Source organism: Podarcis liolepis (genome assembly GCF_965112155.1).
Source record: "Podarcis liolepis genome assembly, chromosome: 5".
In the NCBI taxonomy this organism is placed as follows: Eukaryota; Metazoa; Chordata; class Lepidosauria; order Squamata; family Lacertidae; genus Podarcis; species Podarcis liolepis.
Window position 1 is genome coordinate 48,435,587 of NC_139556.1, and position 20,884 is coordinate 48,456,470.

At 38.5% G+C, this 20,884-nt stretch overlaps 1 protein-coding gene across 2 annotated transcripts; it reads right to left on the minus strand.

Moving 5' to 3' along the window:
* Window positions 1-3,902: 3,902 nt before the first annotated feature.
* BUB3 (BUB3 mitotic checkpoint protein) lies at window positions 3,903-20,486 on the minus strand. 2 transcript variants are annotated; one of them, XM_083505385.1, is made up of 8 exons: window positions 20,347-20,486; window positions 17,083-17,277; window positions 15,659-15,728; window positions 13,638-13,789; window positions 10,249-10,407; window positions 8,739-8,916; window positions 8,131-8,347; window positions 3,903-4,237 (listed from the first exon to the last, which is right to left on the minus strand). In XM_083505385.1, exons 2-8 carry the CDS (start codon window positions 17,275-17,277, stop codon window positions 4,228-4,230), a joined length of 981 nt encoding a protein of 326 aa, XP_083361511.1. In that variant the 5' UTR covers window positions 20,347-20,486; the 3' UTR covers window positions 3,903-4,227. The 2 variants fall into 2 exon arrangements, with proteins under 2 accessions (XP_083361511.1, XP_083361512.1); XM_083505386.1 differs by having other exon boundaries at window positions 8,127-8,347.
* Window positions 20,487-20,884: the final 398 nt, after the last annotated feature.

The window sequence follows — 20,884 nt, forward strand, 5'->3', positions numbered from 1 at the left end:
TATAATCAAATACTATGGGTTTTCATGAATACACACACACACACACACACACACACACACACAAAGTGTTCCACCTTCATTTTTATTATAGTCCTTGTAGGTTGTTCTCTTGACATCTTTAGACCTAGTGGTAAAAAGCTTTCTTAAAATATAATTTTAATTCCCCCCACCCTTTTAAAAGTCTCACTTAGCTCTAACCCCATTACCTGCTTAATTAAGTTTTGGGTGTTTAAAATTGCTAATCACATCTTTGGGGAGATTGTACATTTTAATCACAATTATATGATGAATATTTTATGATATATATCTTTTGCGTATAATTAGGAATAAAAATTTAATCCCAAAAAGATGTTTAATAATTTATACTTTTGGGGGGTTGATTAAGGACATTAGGGGGCATGGGGGAAATGATTTAATTGTGGCCAACTCAGAAACTTGAAGCACACTCTTGTTTCTCAAATTAAGAACTCTAGTTCAAAAAAAACCACCTTACACTTTTGAATTTGAGTTGGCTAAAAAGAACAACACTTTTAAATTCATACATGCTTCAATTGAATAAAGTTTTTCAAAGAGGTTTTCATTTCGTAATTTATACTTTGAGGTGTAATAAGAACCTTCTATTACAGTTTCAAGCTTGTGGTTCTGTCAGCAGCCATAAAGGGTAGAACAACCTCTCACAACATGTTTAGTGCATATGAATGGTTCCCACAACCATAGCTGTCACTTGATTAGTCAAAATGATACAGATCTGGGTCGCTTAGTCTGCAATAGTTCATGCAACACTTGTCTGGAAAGTGAAGTAAAATAATAAAATCAATCAAGACTTAATGCTGTAGAGATGAATAGCCCAATCTGGGAGTGTCCATGTCATCAAAATAAATGCTAAAAATGAGAATTATCAGGAGTTGTAAATGGGATCAAAAGTGAAAATAGTTTTTTAAGTGACTGTTTAGAAATATAGGATAGACTACTATTAATACATTTACAAGGTGCTGCCTTTGAAGTCGTTTTTTAAAAACCACACTGGGTTTAAATTTTAAAATAAAGTAAAAATGCTGATCAAAATTCAGAATTTGCATGACACAACTCTTGATGCTAATAAGAGAAAGGATAAAACAATTCAGAATCACTAAACCCCATTAGGTTATGGCACTTCATTCCTGTGAAATGACATATTTGAAAGGAAAATCTTGACTTTTGCTGAAATCTGATGGCCACAAACATGAACACAAGCCAAATTATAAACAGCACACCAAATATCCTAATCTGAAAATAGTGACTGTGGCCTGGCAATGATCAGTACTTCTAATGGGATAAGGTAGACCATTATCATCAAGCCAATGACTTTTATTTCTCGCAAGAGACTCCAGAAAATAAGCCTTTGCAATATGTGGAAACAATGGTCATTTGAACATCCGTGGCCCACTGCCTGGGTGGGTGTAATATAAACATGCAAAATCTCCAGCCAGAAGCAGCAGCCACCAAACAGCACCCCTTGGGCTGCTATATGAATGAAAGACGCTGCAGGGTTTTAAAACAATGGGAGTTCCCACCATTCTGAAAACAGCATTCAGGGAACTTGAATTTACATAGCAATGTATGTCCATGTGAATTGTACTGTTTTACTGTGTGCATCATTCTTCTGAAGACCTTTTTGCAGGAGAAAACATATGGACAGGAATCATAGAATTGTGGATTCTATTAGAATTGTGGATATTAGATTATTGTAAGTATTTCTAAGATTCACTGGAATCTCAGCCATTTTCTAATGACACAGATCTAACAAACCCCACTTGAATCACTGAAATAGCAGTGCAGTGCAAGCCTATGCATGTTTACTAAGAACTAAGTTCTGTTATGTTAATGGGGCTTATTCCCCTATGTGTTTAGGATTGCAGTCATAATGTAATTACAGTTCTGCACAAATGCTCATTAATTCAATCAAGGCAACATTTACATTCAGGTATAGCACCGGAGTATTTAGGGGCACAGGTGCCACTTGGCTTCTAATATCATATACTATCATAATCCTTTCTTGAGAGACATCTTGTGACTTTTTTTAGCCCTGCAAGCAGGCAAGGATGATGGATGAGTCTATTAGGATGATGGCTGTGACTCCATGTTTCTCTGGAATGCCCTCAACCATTCAGCAAGAGGCAATGACTTAAGGAGCTTTTTAGAACTCAATTACACTGATCAGGAGTCTGTATATCCTCTTCGCTCAGCCGTTTCTCATACAGGAGAAAGAAAGCTCATTGCGTATGATTTCTTCTGGCTCCGAAACCTTTGTATTTATATTTCTGGAGGAGAGCTAATAAAAGGAAGATTAATTGCCTCCTTAGAGAAAGAATGCCTATCTTTACTACATATAGTCTTGTCTCAGTCATGAACACAGCTGTTGCCCTGTCCCAACCATTTTGTCATTCTGCATCATGCCAGGTTATCTTGCTGTATTACCTATGCAGGCTCCCATTTGCTTACCACCATCACCACTATTCTCTCAATGGCAGTTTTTTATCTTGGGCATGTTGGTGATAACCAGGAGAAAACCTTAACTGTTGAAAAAATTCCCACTTCCAAAAATACTTCCTATCCGGGTTTTCTTGTTTTAGAAGCACAAGAACAGCACATCCTTTACCTGAAGGATGCTCAGATACTGAATGAGACTTCAGGCCAGTGGACATAACAGGACTTCCCCTTTCTCTCTTTGTCTCTGCAGCCTGTCCCAATCTGCTTCCAAGCGTCTCCAAACTCTCCAGAGTAGATTCAGATGAAGGCAGGAGTTGCAGAAGGGAGGCAATGGAAAGTCCCATTTGTGCAGGAGGCCTGCTGCACAAGTAGGAGACCCCAACTGGATTATCACTCATAGACTGGGCAGGCGCAAAGCTAAATGTGATCCAGCCCAATAAAAGACCAAACTATGAAGTCTGGCCTCTTAAAAGTGTTTTGAGAGGATAGTAGGTAGTCATTTCTTTTTTAATGCTTCCGAAGTAAGACAGCTTCCAACACAGCTGCATATGAACCATGGTACAGGTACAAATACTCAGCATACTCAGTTATGAAGTAGCAATGTACTAGGCATGAATGGCTGTCTGTTTCTGTTCTATGTTACTTTCACATGTGTTAATTCCAAAGTCCCTTCTATCCTCTTTCCACATCCATGTTTTGTTTATAAAGCCATGAAAATTAATTTAAATACATAATTAAATGCACATTTTGAATGTATTTTTGCAAAATACATATATCTAAACATTGTCATCTCTAAAACAGCTAGGTTCCCATCTCCTATCAATTTACAATCCCTACCACCCGGTCTTGGTAATGTTTCACAATTGTTTTGAAGTGTTGCTGGGTGGAATGTACACAAATGACTTCTTATATGATTCGCCCTTTGATTTTATCACTTTTTCTTGCTATTACTATGGAATTTACTTTATTAACCGGCTTGCTTTGTATTTATTTTTTCTTTTGCGTATTATTATCAATAAAGTTGCTTTGAGAGTTACCGAGTAGCAGAATATAAATACATTAATATGCAATAAATAATCATAGCAGTTCTCTTGCTGAATGGGGGCAAATGTCTAAAACCAGTTTATTCTTTTCTGAGAAAGAACTTCTGAAATGCTGACATCACTCTTTAATGGTGCACTACACATCTTAATTCACACTTTTGCCATCTTTCCAGCCATGCTGAAGACAAATTACAATTTGCAAAGGTAAATTGCAAGCGCTGGAGACAATGTGTGCTTCTAAGGTTTTTCAAACAAAGCCTTTGGCCAGCCTAAGAGAGCCCTTATTCAACATAAAACTGAATATGTGGTTTATCCTACCATGCCCAAAAAGAAAACAGATTAAAAAGTAGATGTTTCCACTGATAAATCCAAGACTTATAATAGCATTAATTTTTTTTTGAAAATTGCATTTATTAAACTATTTAAACTACTATTAAATAAGTACAAAAGTTCAACTAGAAAATAATGTATTTCAAATGAATCAACTAACAGAAAAGTTTATTACTGTTCAGACATAAGAAAACAGTGTTTCATGAATAAGCTAAAAACAAAAGAATGATAGAATATACTGAATGATTACACAAAACACTACTTTCTGTGAAAGCATTATTGGAAATGTATCTTCATTTAATCCAGGATTTGCTTTATGCTAGCCTTGTAACGAGCAAGTGGACGTACTTTGAAAGAGAAAATTACTGAAGCATTGTGTCGGAAGCTAAGTAGACCTGCAAAATAAAGAAGCATGTCTCAGAGAACTATCTGAATTTTCATAACATTGCAAATAAATTTTCAACAAAGTGTTCCAACTTGACATAAACCTTCATACATCATACATGTCATTTCTTTGCCTTTCCAAATCTAACAATTAAAAGTCTGCAACTGGAAGCTGAAAAGCTCTAATTTAGGAGACACTATCACTTGGCACAAGTTAACTTCTATGGATCACTACAAGAATTCTTCAGTGTCTGGTTGAAGACTGGCATAAGCAACATGTCTGAAAAGCATATTAATGTTTCAGAAATTCATTTAAAGGCAGAAAGAAGTCCAAATAGATGCCTGTCTAAATGCATTGCAATTACGTTACAATTATTTTGCGAATACACAGATATGCTCTGCCTTGTCTCAGCTCATTACCGACTCAAACAATTTGCCCTTCTGGGATCAATTGTTTGCTAATAAATAATTGTTTGCTGCAACAAAATGTTATTAAGTACTATTCTTATTAGTTTTGCTTCTACATCCTGTAATAAGATTCAAAACTAACTAATTCCCAGGAGTCTAACCTTAACCTTGCTGTGTTTAACAGCCCAGGAAATGATGAACCATCTGTTTCAGAAAATAATGGACAGCCAAGAGGAAATATTGTTTAATTGAAGATTAACCTCCTCAGAAAGCAGAACGAAGCATCCCTATAATTAGCAAACACAACGCAAGGATAGAAACAGCTGAAATCAAAGTCATATGGTCAGGCCCTCAATCGACTGAAGACTGCTTCCCATGCTATAATTCTCATTAATGCAAGTAATCTGCAGGAGCACTCCCATTAACATGGTGTAATGTGGGAAGTAGTTCCAATTTTTTTTAATCCCACTATACTGATTTTGGCAACTTGCATTCATATTAGTGTAACAGATGATAGCATGGCAAAGTCAAAGCTGGGGAAAATCGAATAAAAATCTAAAATATACTTTTAAGTCATGGTTATGCCTGGAAAGTAGAACTGTGGTGCTGGCTCTTAAGAATTTGAAATACCATGAGTGCTTATAGTACTCCCAGAAGCAACACAGCAACAAATATTTACAAAAGGTCTGGTGGCATTTCCTTGTGTTAAACATAAAGGAAATATCATTACTAACTGTTCTACTGTCAGTATCTCACTCAACATAGATCAGCTGATTAAGTCAAATGTGATGAACATGACCTAAGGTAAAAGAGGTTTGGGAAAAGGTAGCCAATACTGCAACTCTATACAGACTTACCAGGGAGTAAGCCCCATCGAACTCAATAGGTCTTACTTCTGAGTAGACATGTTTAGGATTGCACTATTATATAATAAAGTTTTAAATAAATAAATAAGAGTTATACAGTGAGTTTTATAAGAAAAAGTCTGCCTGGAATGCTCCTACTGGGAAAAGGAGAGGGGTGTTTTTTGTTGTTTCCTTATTTCCCCTGCATTCCCGGAAAAACTGATCCAGAGTTAAGGGTGGAAACTTTAAATAAACCTTTTGCCTTTTTTTTATTAGTTTCTGTAAACACAACTTTTGCATTAATTTGGTATTGTTCATTTTAGTTCAATTTTTCATGATCACATCTTAGTTTGTCTCATATCTGCATCCTTCACCATGATGCAACACTTTGGCATACACAATTCTTCTCTACTTTATTCTCAAAACAACCCAGAGAAGTAGATTAAAATGAGATGTGGTAACAGGCCTGGACATCTCTGGCACTAGTTCAACAATAACTATTCTTGCTTGAAAACATATTGAGTGGGATTCACTCAATGAGCCCCATCAATGGAAGCCTGTGCAAAGACACAATGGAGCTCCCCTCCCCAATGAACCCCCAAAACTGGCTTGGACAAGTTGGGAGTACTCCCAGAAAAGGGGGGGGGGCTGTTGTGTCTGACAAGCTGAAATGCTTGTGTAGACAAAACACTCACCATAGCGCAACAATGAATTGCAGCGTTACTGTATAAGCCCCTCAACAGTTTGTTTTTTAAAAAGAAATGAATCTCAAGAGCACAGGTACAGTTGCCAAGTTTATAACCTAAATGTGCTAATAAGCCTTTTTAAAAGTGCCCAGGCACAGGGACACAGCATCTTCCAGGGCACCCAAACCCTTTGAAGTTCTTTGTGCCGGTTCTGCATGGGAGACACCACTCTGTATTCCTTTGGTTTGATAGAGGTATAATCTAATACCCTCCCTGTTATGGCATCTATCTTCTGAAATTCCCTTGCAAAAAGAACATTCCTTCAACAAAACAAACTGTATGTCAATTACTTTCAGCTTAATTTAGCTGCACCTGATGATGCTTTACTATAAGATGCCCTGAGCAGCTTATTTGCCTGACATTATTCTGAGGCAAGTAACTGTACTCACAAGATGGGCTTAGAAAGGCTACTCTTCATTTCCATGAAGTCCACGCCAGTGACTCAAGAATCAGATTAAGTTTTAAGTAAGAAATATCCACTTTTTGGATGTTATGTGTGGCAAATTCTACATCTTAATAAGCAACCAAATGCCAAGTGTGAGAATGCCCACAATAACTGTAAGCTGCCAATTCCTTGCAGGAGGACGTTCAAGCCACACAGCTTTCCCACCAACTAAAGCCACTCTTCTTCCACAGCAGAAGTAGTGCATGTACACAACAAGAGAAAGAAGAAGCTAGTTTAAAGAGCTAAGAATGGAGGGAGATAATGTGTGTATTTCTCTCCTATACACACCTATACTACAGCAGAGGTGAGCAAAAATTAGATCAGGGAGTACTGGTAGATCTAGTGATCAGCAAGGATTTATGACTCCTAAATGTTTAGCAACAAAAACATTTTCCACCTTAATAAGGGCACTGAAATGGAAAAAAAATATTAACTCTGGACTTTTGTGTGAAATGTCTTTTAAGCTCAGTTCAGTTTTGGCCCTAAAAATTAATTCCTAGGTTCAGAATGGGCTCAGAAGCACTCTGTTCTTTAATTCTATGTGTGCATTCTCGTGTACCTAGGTCTGACTGGAAGATCATAGGGTTCCAGCAAGCAAGGAGTAGGAGTTGACCCATCCCTATGGATACTACAGCATAAAGGCCTTTTTGCATATTATCTTTCCCTACAGGCAAACATGCTCATATCTGCTGCTCCCCACCTTCCTGAAGGCAAATACGCTAATGAGAGACAGCAAGCAGCTGTGGGACTAGTGGGAACAACTAATACCCACAGAGGTTCCAAACACTGCAGGCGTATGAGTTTTCTTAGCACTGTAATATACTCAAGTGGCAAAACTGAATATAAGATATAAACTCCAATGTGCTAAGGGAAAGAAAATTGCAATGTATTTAGGTTTAGGCTAAATTCATTTTAGCTTTGTGCAACCAAAACTAGTATTTTCTTTACCAGGAAACGTGGCACAATTCTGGACATTAAAGAGTTACACATACCGTTTCAAAATTATTTTCTTATAATTTAAACAATCACTATAGCAGCTCTGCTTTGGTGTATTGTAGATGAGAAACCCAGATCTATGTGCAAAGATTGCCAATAGTTCGAAATCTTAAAAATCCTAATATAATTAGACTCTCTCATATGTAGTATCCTGAATTCTTCAACTTAATTTTAAAGCAATGAGCTGGCAATAATGCCATGACTTCATATAATAGCTCCTATTCAAGAAGAATGAGAGTTTGACATTCTTCTCCCACAAAACAAGTAGACAATTTTATCCACCAGCCGTCTATCAACCTACGGATATTGAAAGCTTGGGGAGACCAAGATAAAATCAACTCTAGTCCTACTGTCAAGCTGCACTATCTACCAGAAATCAATAATGCTATTCATGAATTTAGGAAAATTAATAAATCCTGGAATAAACGGTAGAAAAAGCTCAAATACAGGTGAAACTTACTCACTTGGGTTTTGTTTCGGCATCTGTCACTTGCCGAATATAGATACCATCTTCAGGATGTTCAACGTCATCCAATTCGTACATATATGATGATGCAATTGCAAGGGTGGTTCCATCATTACTGAAGGCTAGAGATGCTATGCTTGTAGGATAGCGGTGGAACTGACAGAGTCTCTTTTTATTGAATGGATCCCAAATATTGACAAAGCCATCAGAACCACCTAAAAATAGATTGCAAAGAGCCAAAGCAGCAGAAACGAGCATTATTGATATCTGTGCAATTAAATATAATTAGAAAGTGCAAGGATATTTCAGTTATTTAATGGGAGAAGCACATGGTACAAGATATAAAATAGGTTCTGAATTATTGCAGAAAATTTTCACATCAAACAATCTTCCCAGTTTTACAAGTATGCAAAACAGCTACAAAGTAGAAACTGTATTTTTCAGCTTATATTTTAATGATATATTTGAGAACTAAAGACAGGATACCTCAAATTCTCTAAAAGAATCACAGAACAACTGAAGCTTTTCAGATGACTGCTTGGTCAATATAACTGAAGAATTATCAACTAACAGCACTAATAAGAAAAAAATAAAGTTTCATGTTACCTGTAGCAAAAGTGTTATGGACATTGTGGAAAGAGATGGCATTGACTGGATAAATATGTTCAATATTATTCTCCTTCAATCTGTGACATTTGAAAGCATATTTCTTCTTCTGTACCTCCAAACTTGGATCCAAATACTCAACTGCAACACGGCCTTCAATAGAGCTTAACACATAGCCCTATGGGACACAGACAGAATCCTCACTTATTTCGATGACTGAGCATAGGGTTTTGTTTTTTCTTTATGAACTGTTCTATGTCGATGAAACATTTATAAGATGTGTACATCTTATGTACACATGTCACATTTAACTATTGAGAGGCACAGGTGCACTCTGAGTCCTAAAGGTTTGTAAAAATGTCTGAGAAGATTCCAAAGGGAATTATAGATTATTCTCTTAGCATTGTGTCCTGATAAAGAATGTTGCATTCCAGTTCTGACATTAACTCTAAACAGGGCACACACTAATGTCTTTTAGAAAGTGAGAACAGATTCCAAATGAGACCTCATTGGAAGAACCCTTTTGCTTATAAATAACATCTAACAAAATTCGCTTTCATTTAATGCCTCCTCTGCATAAGACAACTCTATATCTGCTAGGTATATCTTGCTATCTGACATCAATAAAAGTCTGTTAGGCTTTTCCTTTATATTTTTCCCACCTCAAGAAGAGCAGAAAATAATGGCTAAACACTACATTGAACCCCAGAGAAGGAAATGATGAGAGAAACAAAGACACTCTTGTTCTTCTGTTAATTCTCTTTGTAGCTTTGATAGATCCAGGAAAGAGCCATGCCCAGCACAGAAAATGACTCCTAAGCAAATAGTTTTTTATCTAAATCCTGTAACAGTATTTCCCAGAACACTAATTTTCTTGGCGCATGGCATTTATGCCAGTCTACTGCTCCTGCATAATTCAGAGCTCTGTGATAATTTTAGAATTAAATACAATATTAAAGTTCCTCTAGTTTCCAACTCCATTAACAGCTTCAAAACCTTAGGAAAGCACAGCAAATAGATCATTTGTTTTAGAGATAGCAATAAAATTAGCAAGATTCAAAATAAACTTTTTGAGTCAAGATAATCATAAATATCAAAAGCTGGTATAATTGAGACTATTTTTCTACAAACTTTTATTTGACAAGCCACTCTGAGCCCGGCCTTGGTTGGGGAGGGCGGGGTATAAATAAAAATAATAGTTTTTTTATTATTATTATTACAGTGGTGCCTCGCAAGACGAAATTAATCCGTTCCGCGAGTCTCTTCGTCTTGCGAAGCACGGCTATTAGCGGCTTAGCGGCTATTAGCGGCTTTAAGAAAAAGGAAACAAACTCGCAAGAACTCGCAAGACGTTTCGTCTTGCAAAGCAAGCCCATGGGGAAATTCGTCTTGCGGAACAACTCAAAAAACGGAAAACTCTTTCGTCTTGCGCGTTTTTCGTCTTGCGAGGCATTCGTCTTGCGAGGTACCACTGTAGTATTATTATTATTATGCAGCACAATTTAAATACCTGTTTGTTAGGGAATGCTCTGATGCAACGTGTCTGATATTTAAGACTTGATTCTCTTCTTTGTTGAACATAGCCCATGTTTCGCAAGTCCCACACCAAAACTCTCCGACCAGCTGTTCCCACTATCAATCTATCACCAGACACAGACAATGTATACACCTTGGAAAAAAGTTATAAAGTGGCATTACATTTTCCACATTCAGTACTAGGATTTCTACTTTAGCAGTATAAAGGTAGAAGGAAAAGATTACCTGTTCCATTAACATGTTCAATGACAAAAGATTTTTAAAAGTAGAAGTCTAGCAGACTTAACTCTCCATGAAACACTAAAATGCATTCTACATGGACTATACAAGATTACCCATGTTAGAATACCAAGATTTTACATACTAAGCCTTGCTATAGAGATGCAATTTTTCTTGTTTGTCCTCCTTATATCTGTCTTGTTCCTGCTAAGAGTTCTCCATCCTCAAAGGGAGACCATTCTTTTCCCAACCAACCTACAAACCTAAAAAGCTAATTCTACCCTTTAAGTTATAACAATGTCCTTGCCAATTCATCTAACCCCAGCTTTCACAAATCCTCAGGAACTATAGTTAGCACAAACTATGGATTGCATATACATTTATAATCATAGTTGTGGTTTGGAGCTAACCATTGTTAGTACATACACACAAATAATTTTTAAAAACCCAGGTGCCTATGTAATGTTTTTAGGCTCTGAAAGCAAAAAGTGAATTTAAATTATTTAAATAAAATGTGGGGTGGGAAGAGGAAGATCCATCTGCAAGAAGTAAGGTGAGATAGTGCTCAAGCTCACAGATTGCTCTCAAACTCTTATCCATGGTTAACAGATCAAGCATCATTACATCTGTGTCATGATTACATAAATAATTTTAAAGAAAGTTTGTCTATTGTTTCAGAAAACAATAACCTACCTGTCAATTACACACAGAGAAAAATTTGCTGGCAGGAACATCAAAAAATATATTACACTGAACACTCAACTGTTTATTTACTCTTGCCATTTCAGCATGCATAACTAACCGCAAAAAAAAAAATAATGGTTGTGATAAACAAGAAAATGTTGCTTAAATCAGTTTAAACTAAAAACAAAAGTTGTGTAACTAAGCAATTAATCTGTTATCAGGTAAAACTCTTTCAAGTAACAGCTACAAGTTACATATTTGATATTTCAACTTTACCTTTCTAAAAAGATACATACTATACATGCTTTCATTCCATATGCTTAACATGTGGTAGATCTGGTATCTAATTACAGATCCTTCATTTATACTAGGACTAAAAGAATGTAAACAGAATGCACGGGCTACCGATTAGTTTCCAGGCCCAGGCCCAATTCAAAGTGCTGGTTTTAACCTTAAACGGCTCAGGACTGCAATACCTCAAGGACCGCCTCTTTCCATATGAAGCTACCCAGACCCTGAGATCATCTTCTGAGGCCTTTCTTCATGTGCCTTCTCCTAGAGGTCCAGAGGGTGGCAACACAAGAATGAGCATTCTCTGCAGTGGCTCCCTGTCTGTGGAATGTTCTCCCCAGGGAAACTTGCCTGACACCTTCATTATACACTTTTAGGCACCAAGCAAAAACATTCCTTTTTAACCAGGCCTTTGGTTGATTTGATTGACATCCTATGTCCTTTTAAAATGTGGGTTGGGTTGTTTTTATTTTGATTATATATTTTGTGGTTTTATATTTTGATTTTGTTCTGTGAACTGCCCTGAGAGCTCTGGGTATAGGGCGGTATATAAATTTAATGAATTATTATTATTATTGATGATGAATTGTCAATGGCTCAAACAACAGTGACACAAAGCAAATTACTATACAAGAATGCATACAGTATAAAATGTGATAACACAAAAGCAATGTTATAGAAAAATATATACAGGAAAAACTGCATCAGGAGTGTTAACTACCTTAAATCTTCTTTACAGACTGGTGTCATACCTGTGAAGTATTCTTTACAGCACCCCATAGCCATAAATCAAATGAAACCAATATCATGAAATAGGCTAGGTATACACATTTATCAGAGATACTGTTTAAAAAAGTGACATAATGAACCTTGCTATAACAATAAGAAGTTTGATTCAGTGTGACTGTCTATTATATGGCATTCTGCGAGCAATTCATCACAGTTTTCTACATGCTACATGCAACCATAAATCACAAGTAAAAAACAACATTTTTATCCTGATCAAAGATCTCGCCAATAGATTCAGATTATGTAGTGCCCACATTACTGGGCTATTTAGACATGATGTGGTCTAGACTGACAGCTCACCATTGTGATTAGAAAGTATTTGAAGTAGTGACAAAAACTATTTGCATGTATCTGCCTATGAAAATGAAGACTGGCAAGAGATCATAAATAAAAATTTAAATACTGTTAATGCAACTGCTGTTTAGTGAGCTGAAGAAGTTAAAGCCTCATCTCATCCATTTATCAAAACATGCAGCTATTCATACCATAAGGCTGCACTAACATGTTAAAATAAAAGTTACACCGTTCAAGTTACTCTTAAATGCATAACTCAAGGTTTATTGTTGGCCGTAACTTTATCCCATCACTTTGTTTACAGTACTTGTAAGCCAAAGTTACAGCAGGCTGGAAATCAGCTGCTAGGACCTTACTCATGGACCCTGAATAAGAAGCTGAAAGAAATTAAGCTGCAACAATCAAAATTTCCTGTTTACATTGGCATAAATGGATACACCAACAAAGCCCTTCCTATATTAGTGTATTGACACCACAATATAACATAGGTAATACTACCAGCTGGGTTTCTGGAATATACCTTCAGCAAAAGGATCTCCCTATTGTATCCAAGTCTTATCCTGGTTTGTTAATTAACAATGGTTTCTAAAAACCAGTTTACTAAAGATTGAGCAATGGGGAAAAGCAGTTTAGAAACAAAAGAAGACTAAAGCTTTAAACCTTGTCCCTTTGTGGGAGGAGCACACAAGTCTAAGGTTTTTGGGGCTCAAGCCCTTAACAACAAACCATGGTTTTGTGTTATGTCTGAAGAGTGTCATTATATTTTCCTGGTGTAGCTAAGCTTGCATTAATTACTGAGAATAACTACAGAGTTAACTTTGTATTTTTCTGGTATTTAAGTAGTACTTGTTAATCATGCAAAAACTCACTTAAGTCTGTAATTTTACCCTCATTAATAGTGTTTATAAATTTTTAATGCAAACAATGAACTGATCTGAAAGATATTAATACTTTAATTGCTCAAATGTATTCCTTAACCACATAAAAAATGCAAGTCTACTAGAAAAAGAGCCCCATTGAACTTAACAGTGCTTACTTCTGAGTAGGCATGCAAAGTATTGTATTGTAAATTGCTTAAATACAAACCTTTTCAGGCTGAGAAAATGTTCCCGCATTACAAGGTGTTCTCGGATCCCATAACTTGACTGTTTGATCCCAACTTCCTGTTACCATTACATTGACCTCTGGACAATATTCAACGCATCGGATAGGAGCATCATGGGTGCCAACAAGATTGTCTGTTTTTTTTTAAAAAAAAAGATTAGTAATAATCTGAACACATAGTTGCACTATATTTTTGATAATCAAATTTAATAAAAAGGACAAAACAATATTCATACAGAGTTAACAGGGTCTGATATACCATTCACTAATGTATGTGCATGCTGGGACATCTTTCAAAGGACGCTTGATCCTCTAATCTTCTCAATAGACAGACACTTCTGAAGTGTTAAATGTAGACTAATAGATATCAACTCAGTATTTCAAAGAAGCTTAAGGGGGGTGTTGGTACCCATGCAGAGATTTTCAAATGAACAAAAGAGATTTGTGCACCTAACTCTGTTGGGGTCCTCTGAAAATCCTAGTCATGAATGGTGTGTTTGAAAGATCTAATAGTAGGTGAATGTAGCATGACCACATTAGTTCATGCCTTTGCCACTTGTGAGTAATTAGGCACTTTCAGCAAAACTGTCAATAAACCTTTATTCCACAGCATCATCCATTTTAGCACTGTATCCTGTAGTATTAAACTGTTTTAGAAGCTTTTAAAGTGATGCTGAATACTAATCCTGTAATACTTCAGATTCTTTCTCCAACTTAGGAAATAAATCAGTACTTTTTTTTAATCCTCTAGAATTTATTCTAAATAGCTTTCTCCTCCAAACCCAATTCTCCAGTATCTTTCAAGACATCAAGCAACCATTGCCTGGAAGCTTCTTATCCATTTACAATGTCACAGCATCTAATTTCATCCTCTACAATGATGAAAAGCAGCTTTCCTGACATTCAGTTACTCTGCTTCCAAACAGCTAGGTGTCTGATCCTATTATCCCTGCATCAACTACAATGACTATTTATCAATATTGTAGGGTATTTGTAAAGGGAGTGGATGTTAAATGTCCTCTTATCAAGTCAGAACGTGCAATCATACTGACACCTTAAAATCTCACTCAACAGATGTCCCCCCCAATTTCTCTACTACCCCCAAAAATATATAATCACAGTTTAAGGATTTCATATTTAGAATCATAGAATTGTAGAGTTGGAAGGGACCACAAGGATCATCTAGTCCAACCCCCTGCAATGCAGGAATCTTTTACCCAACATAGTAGGTCAAACCCATGACCCTGAGATTAAACGTCTCACAGCTCTACCGACTGAGCTATCCGTTTACAGCATTTTCCCCATTGTCTCTTAAATCAATTCAAGCCCCGCACGTTACTCTATGAGCTCATAGTTCATATGCACATGTATGCGGAATAATGCCCTTCTGCCAAAATCTCAGGCAAGTCTAAACGACTGTAAAAACAAAGTTGGAGGTGTTAAATAGCCCATAAATACATTTCTAAAGGGAAAAGAACAAATGAAACTATCAAGGATAGAAAAAGTACTGCATAGAACTAGGTCATACAAGCAATATTGACAGTTTCGCTTTCTCAACACTGAAGACTAGAACTGTAAATAAAACAAAAAGATTGTTTTTAAATAAAAATGTACCACCCTGCAAATATTTTTAAATACTCAGTTAAAGACAAAACACCACAAGGTTCTTATCATGGAATACTAACTCTTTCCTTAGCCTAAAAATCTGCATTGACTAATAAAGCTTTAAATGCACTAAATAAAATCAAGAGCAACACTATACAGAAATAAATGGAAGTTACAGAAAGTGCAGACATAAAACCAAATGACGTAGTAAATATGAACTGTACAGAAAAGAAACACATTTAATTTGCACTTTAATGCTGTCTGTATTTATACTGTAAGAATTCCAGTCATAATACTTTTCTATTTCACGACACTATTTTCAGTGAATTAATCTACTGTTGAAACAATCTATTTTCTCCTACTTCTGCAGATTCTACTATACCTATCAATTAGCTCACCTTGATCAGTGTTCAAGTCATGCATTTTTAACTGCCGATCCAATCCTCCACTCCAGGCATGTGTAGGGTCCTTCAAGAGAAGAAAGTTGTTCACTTATGTTCTATATCTGTACTCCAAGGAACCAACAAATATTTGATAAAGGCATTATTTTTGCTTTAAAAAGTCTTATCCAACAGTGTCAGCAAGGGATCAACAAACCCTTTCAAAGGCATACATATAAGAATTTGGGATGGCGCTGCTCTCCTACTGCCTACATACCCATTTTATTTCCAAAAGAGAAGAGGGCGACTGAATGACAACAGTAGCACTACCGCCAAAGGTCACCCACAATGGTTACTATAACTATGGGAAGAATTTGAACCCCACCCCTGTGCAAGGGGCTTCAGCTCCTTCACTGGGGCAAAAGCTACACACAAAATTATGAAACTGAAGGTTAGAAAATAAATTCTGTTATTAAATGTGTTTGACAACGCTAATGTGATATTGCTTCCAAAATAATTAATGTTGATAAAATCCTGCAGCATAACTATTATATAGGAATGAAATACTGTACTTGACTAGGCAACAAAAAGATCAAAAGACAGTGGATGACATCCAGTAATGTCCACCCAATTGTGCAGCGGACCTCTGCTCATGGAACAAAATGCCCCATTTTTGGATATTATCACTACCACCACATTCTCTTCCAGTAGATTGGCAGACCCTCCAAAGATGATATTGGAGATATTCAGGGAGCTACAAAGTGGAGGACAAAGCAGAAGTAATGCATGAACTGAAGACCACTGATACAACACAATTTTACTGGTTTCCCAATTTTCCATACAGGCTTATAATCAAAATACGTAGTTTTAAAAACAGAGCTGTCAATCAATTGAACAATTCTGTTCAGCCATCTGTCTTAACCAATTAAAATTAAATATTAACCTGCTGCACTGGCTTATTACTAAAAACCTCAGTAAGGATACCTTTTAAAAAAATGATAAAGATAACCTCTATTTTTAAAAGTTTTCACTGGTTGCTGGAGAGCAAGACTATCTTTAGCATTCTTTTTTTCATTCCCCATTACAACAAAACATCAGGCCCACACAAGCATCAAAACAAGCTTAACTTACTTAACTTAAGGCATACTTAACTTAAAGCTCAATCATTAATAAAAGGCCAGGCTAGAGAAGCCCATGTGCAATTCCAAAGTGTTTCTGAGCACAGAAAGGGTGGTGGGTTGCTCCAGAGGGCCTCCCAATCTTCAAGAGGTAGTTTCTTGTCAGATGGGAGGAGCTGAAAACCCTGTCCATGCAAAACCCTGTGCATGGCACTTTGGAATCCAGCCTAAAGACTTCATTAACCTACTAATTAAATCAGTTACACCTTGTATCCCCTTCTTATAACTTCAATAGTAAAACGCAAAGTAGTAAAAAAGACTTACATAAAAAGCACAGTCAAGTACAGCTCCTGTATGTTGATACTTGAGTCTCATGGTGTTGGCAGGAACATCATACAATCGAACAGAAGTGTCCCAAGATGAAACCAGCAGAAACTGAGATGTGTTAGGACTAAATTTCACTGATGAGATTCCATCTTCCGGTGGTTGGTTCAACTTAAATTCATTTGACCCAGTCATCTGAATAAGATAATACAAAAGTTATCTATAGATTATTATTATTTTCTATAGTATCATTGGTAGATTTTAAAGAGAAATTACAACAACAAGAAAAGCCTGCTGGATGGGCCACTGGCACATCTGGTCCAGAACTCTGTTGTCAATATGCAATACGCTGATGACACCCAGCTTTATCTGTTGATGAACAGCTCCTGACTCGGCCCTGGACACACTGAACAGATGTTTGGAAGCTGTGGCTAGATGGCTGCTTGAAAACCAATTGAAGTTAAATCGTTCGAAGACAGAGGTCCTCTGGCAGGGTCAGGACAACATGGGGTTGGGGGGCCAAGTCACATCTCTTGCAGGGGCTCAATTAGTGCCAGCGCCTTCCGTCAGGAGTTTGGGTGTAACCTTTGACGCCTCCCTCTCTATGGAGGTGCAGGCTGCAGCTACAGCAAAGGTGGCCTTTTTCCACCTTCGCCATGCTAAGCAGCTGGTCCCTTACCTTTCTTGCCGTGATCTAGCCACAGTGATCCAGGTGAAGTCACCTCTAGGCTCGATTATTGTAACACGCTGACCCAGAAACTCCAGCGGGTGCAGAATGTGAGGCTCCTTATGGAGTCCTTGCCATGGGACCGCATTCATCCAGTGCTATACCAGCTGCACTGGCTCCCAGTGGAGTACAGGGTCAGGTTTAAGGTGCTGGTTTTAACCTTTAAAGCCCTATACGGCCTAGGACCCTCATACTTACAGGACCGCCTCTCCTGGTATGCCCCATGGAGGACCTTACGGTCTGAAAATAATAGTATCTTGGAGGTCCCGGGCCTTGAGGCTAAACTGGCCTTAACCAGGGCCAAGACCTTTTCGGCTTTGGCCCCAGCCTGGTGGAACGCTCTATCGCAGACCAGGACCCTGCGGGACTTGACATCCTTCCACAGGCCCTGCAAGACAGAGCTGTTCCGCCTGGCCTTCGGTCCGGGCACAGTTTGACTCCCCCTCTATGGGACCCTGTAAGTTACCTCTTTGGCCCTTTTATTGGTTCATGTGGGACCAACACGGATAGCTGGCCCTGATGAATACTTGATGAATACTTGAGGTTTCCAACCCCTATAGTTGTAATTTGTGGGCAGTCATTTAATTTCATCCTGATTCTAATTTTTAAGCTGTATTTTAATCAATTGTCTGATTGTGTTTTAATGTATTTGATATTTGATGTTAGCCGCCCTGATCCCGGTCTTGGCCAGGGAGGGCGGGGTATAAATAAAAATCTACTTACTTACAAGTACAGTCATACCTCGGCTCCCAAACGCCTTGGGAGTCAAACATTCTGGCTCCTGAATGACTGAAAACCGGAAGTGAGTGTTCCAGTTTTCGAATGTTCATTTGGAAGCAGCTTCCGATTGGCTGCAGGAGCTTCCTACAGCCAATCAGAAGCCACACTTTGGTTTTTGAACGTTTCAGAAGTCGAATATCTGGCAAATTACTGAGCAGCCTGTAATGTAACATCTTATGGGGGGGGGGAGGAGAAAAGAAATACTCCCATAACAGTGGAAATGTGGCCCAAAAAGAAAGGTGGGAGAAGCAGCATTAGCAAGTTCTGCTCTTGTGCATTGCTTATGCACAGGCTATTTTGGCTCTGAGAACATCAGTGCCCAGCTATGAGTCGTGAAGGCCGTTCCCTGCAAGGCCCTTTCCACCTGGCCTAGGGAGCGGGGCCCAGACTCACCCAGCCCTACCAAAGAGGCTCCTGGTGAGACCAGAGGGACATTGCTATGCCTGACAACAAACCCTAATTATTGATTCTTTTGCCCCATCTTTCTGTGCCTGCCACAGCCATGTCATGCTTATGATAATATTTTATTCTCTTAATTATGCTGTTTTAAATGTGAGTTTTATATTTGACTTCAATGTGAGTTTTATATTTGACTTCACTTATCAATGATTTTTTTTGTTAACTTTGTGTTAAATATGTATTCTGCAGCTGACCTCCTTTGTAATGTTTTATTCTGAAATCTTTCAGATAATATTTTAGTCTTCTGATAATTGCTTTGACTGTATACTTTATATTTGACTTTCTTCAGAAATGTTTGATTCTGGATTGTTTTATTGATGTTTTAATATGCTGTAAACCGCTTTGAGATTTTTCTTAAAAATATAAAGCGGCATAGAAATGAAATGAATAATAATCAAATAACAGCATATGGAGAAATCAATGTGCTAGTATAACTGATTCCATATTATACAATGTATCCAATACCCTTGTGGTAGTTCCAACTGCATCTCTTAAAATGTACACCATGGATGTGAGAATTCCCCTCTCACAGAAGCACTCTAAGGTTAAACCACTGCTTGTTTTCCCCTATCAAAGTTCCATGATCATGCGATTACACAAATTCCTGGAGAATATGTCCCTCATAGTCATGGTAGCCATATCAGACCCACCAGCTGAGAGCCTAGGTACCAGTTGCTAGGGAGCAAGAGTCACAGAGGGCCATAGCTGTCAACTTTTCCCTTTTCTTGCGAGGAATCCTATTCGGAATAAGGGAATTTCCCTTAAAAAGGGGAAAACGTTGACAGCTATGCAGAGTGCTACTGCTTGCAATGGCATCTTGTTATCTTAGAATCCTGCTTCCTACAAGACTGACCACTGGCCTGATCCAGCAAAGCTCTGGTATTGTCTTTTAACTTATCATTTCAACGAGCCTCGGTATTTACAGCACAAAACCTTACCCCATTGTTATTAAATGTTTGACCCCAGAAGCGACGAAGGAACCTCGAGTATTGGGGGAGGGGGAGGATTCTTCTTAGGATGCCCCCTGCTTATTATTCCTTAACCCTATGTTATTCCTTATGAGATGCCTACACCCCCCCTCCCCCACCCCAATTTCTCAGAAAGGGAAGAAGGCAGCAAGGGGGAGGGTGTAATGGGCGTGGCCTGGAAGGAGGACCCGCAGCTTCACTTCCCTCCGAGGGTTTGGAGAGGCAATGGCCAAGAGGGAGTCCCCCCCAGGCCGCGCGAGGACTCTCCGTCCCAAGGCGGGCGGGGGTGGGGAACGACAACAACAACAACAACAGGGGCGCCCCTATTACCTTGTCCTCCAGTTTTCCGACGAGGCCTCTCTCTCACTCTCACACGCAACCAACCGTCTTCCTCCTCTCGCCACGCGCGCGCGCCTCGAATACCGAGCCAACTCCCAACAGCCCCAGCTCCGGCGACCGCCTCGGCCGGCGATTGGTTAGTTTAAAATGACTGAACGGGTCGCGTACGGACGTACGCACGCCCGGCATGCTCTGCGAGGCAGCGTTTTGTAGCGTCGACTACAACGCCCAGCATGCAACGGGCCCCAAGTTACCCTTCCGCGGCCTTCCGCTGCTGCCCCCCCCCATCTCTGCCTACAGAAGCCCCATCTGCTTCTTTGAGTCTTCCTTCTTTCTTACGTGCCCCTCTCCGGGGCAAACCCTTGCGCTCCTTTCGCCACGGGGAGGCCTTTGGCGCTAGAGCCAATTGTGAACACGGCTCTTGAGGCTGGAGAATGAATGGAAGCGGCTGCTCAAGCCGCACCTGTTTGGGCAGAAAGCAGGTCCTTTGTCGCCTCGACAGGGAGATGACTCCAAATAAGAGCGCTTT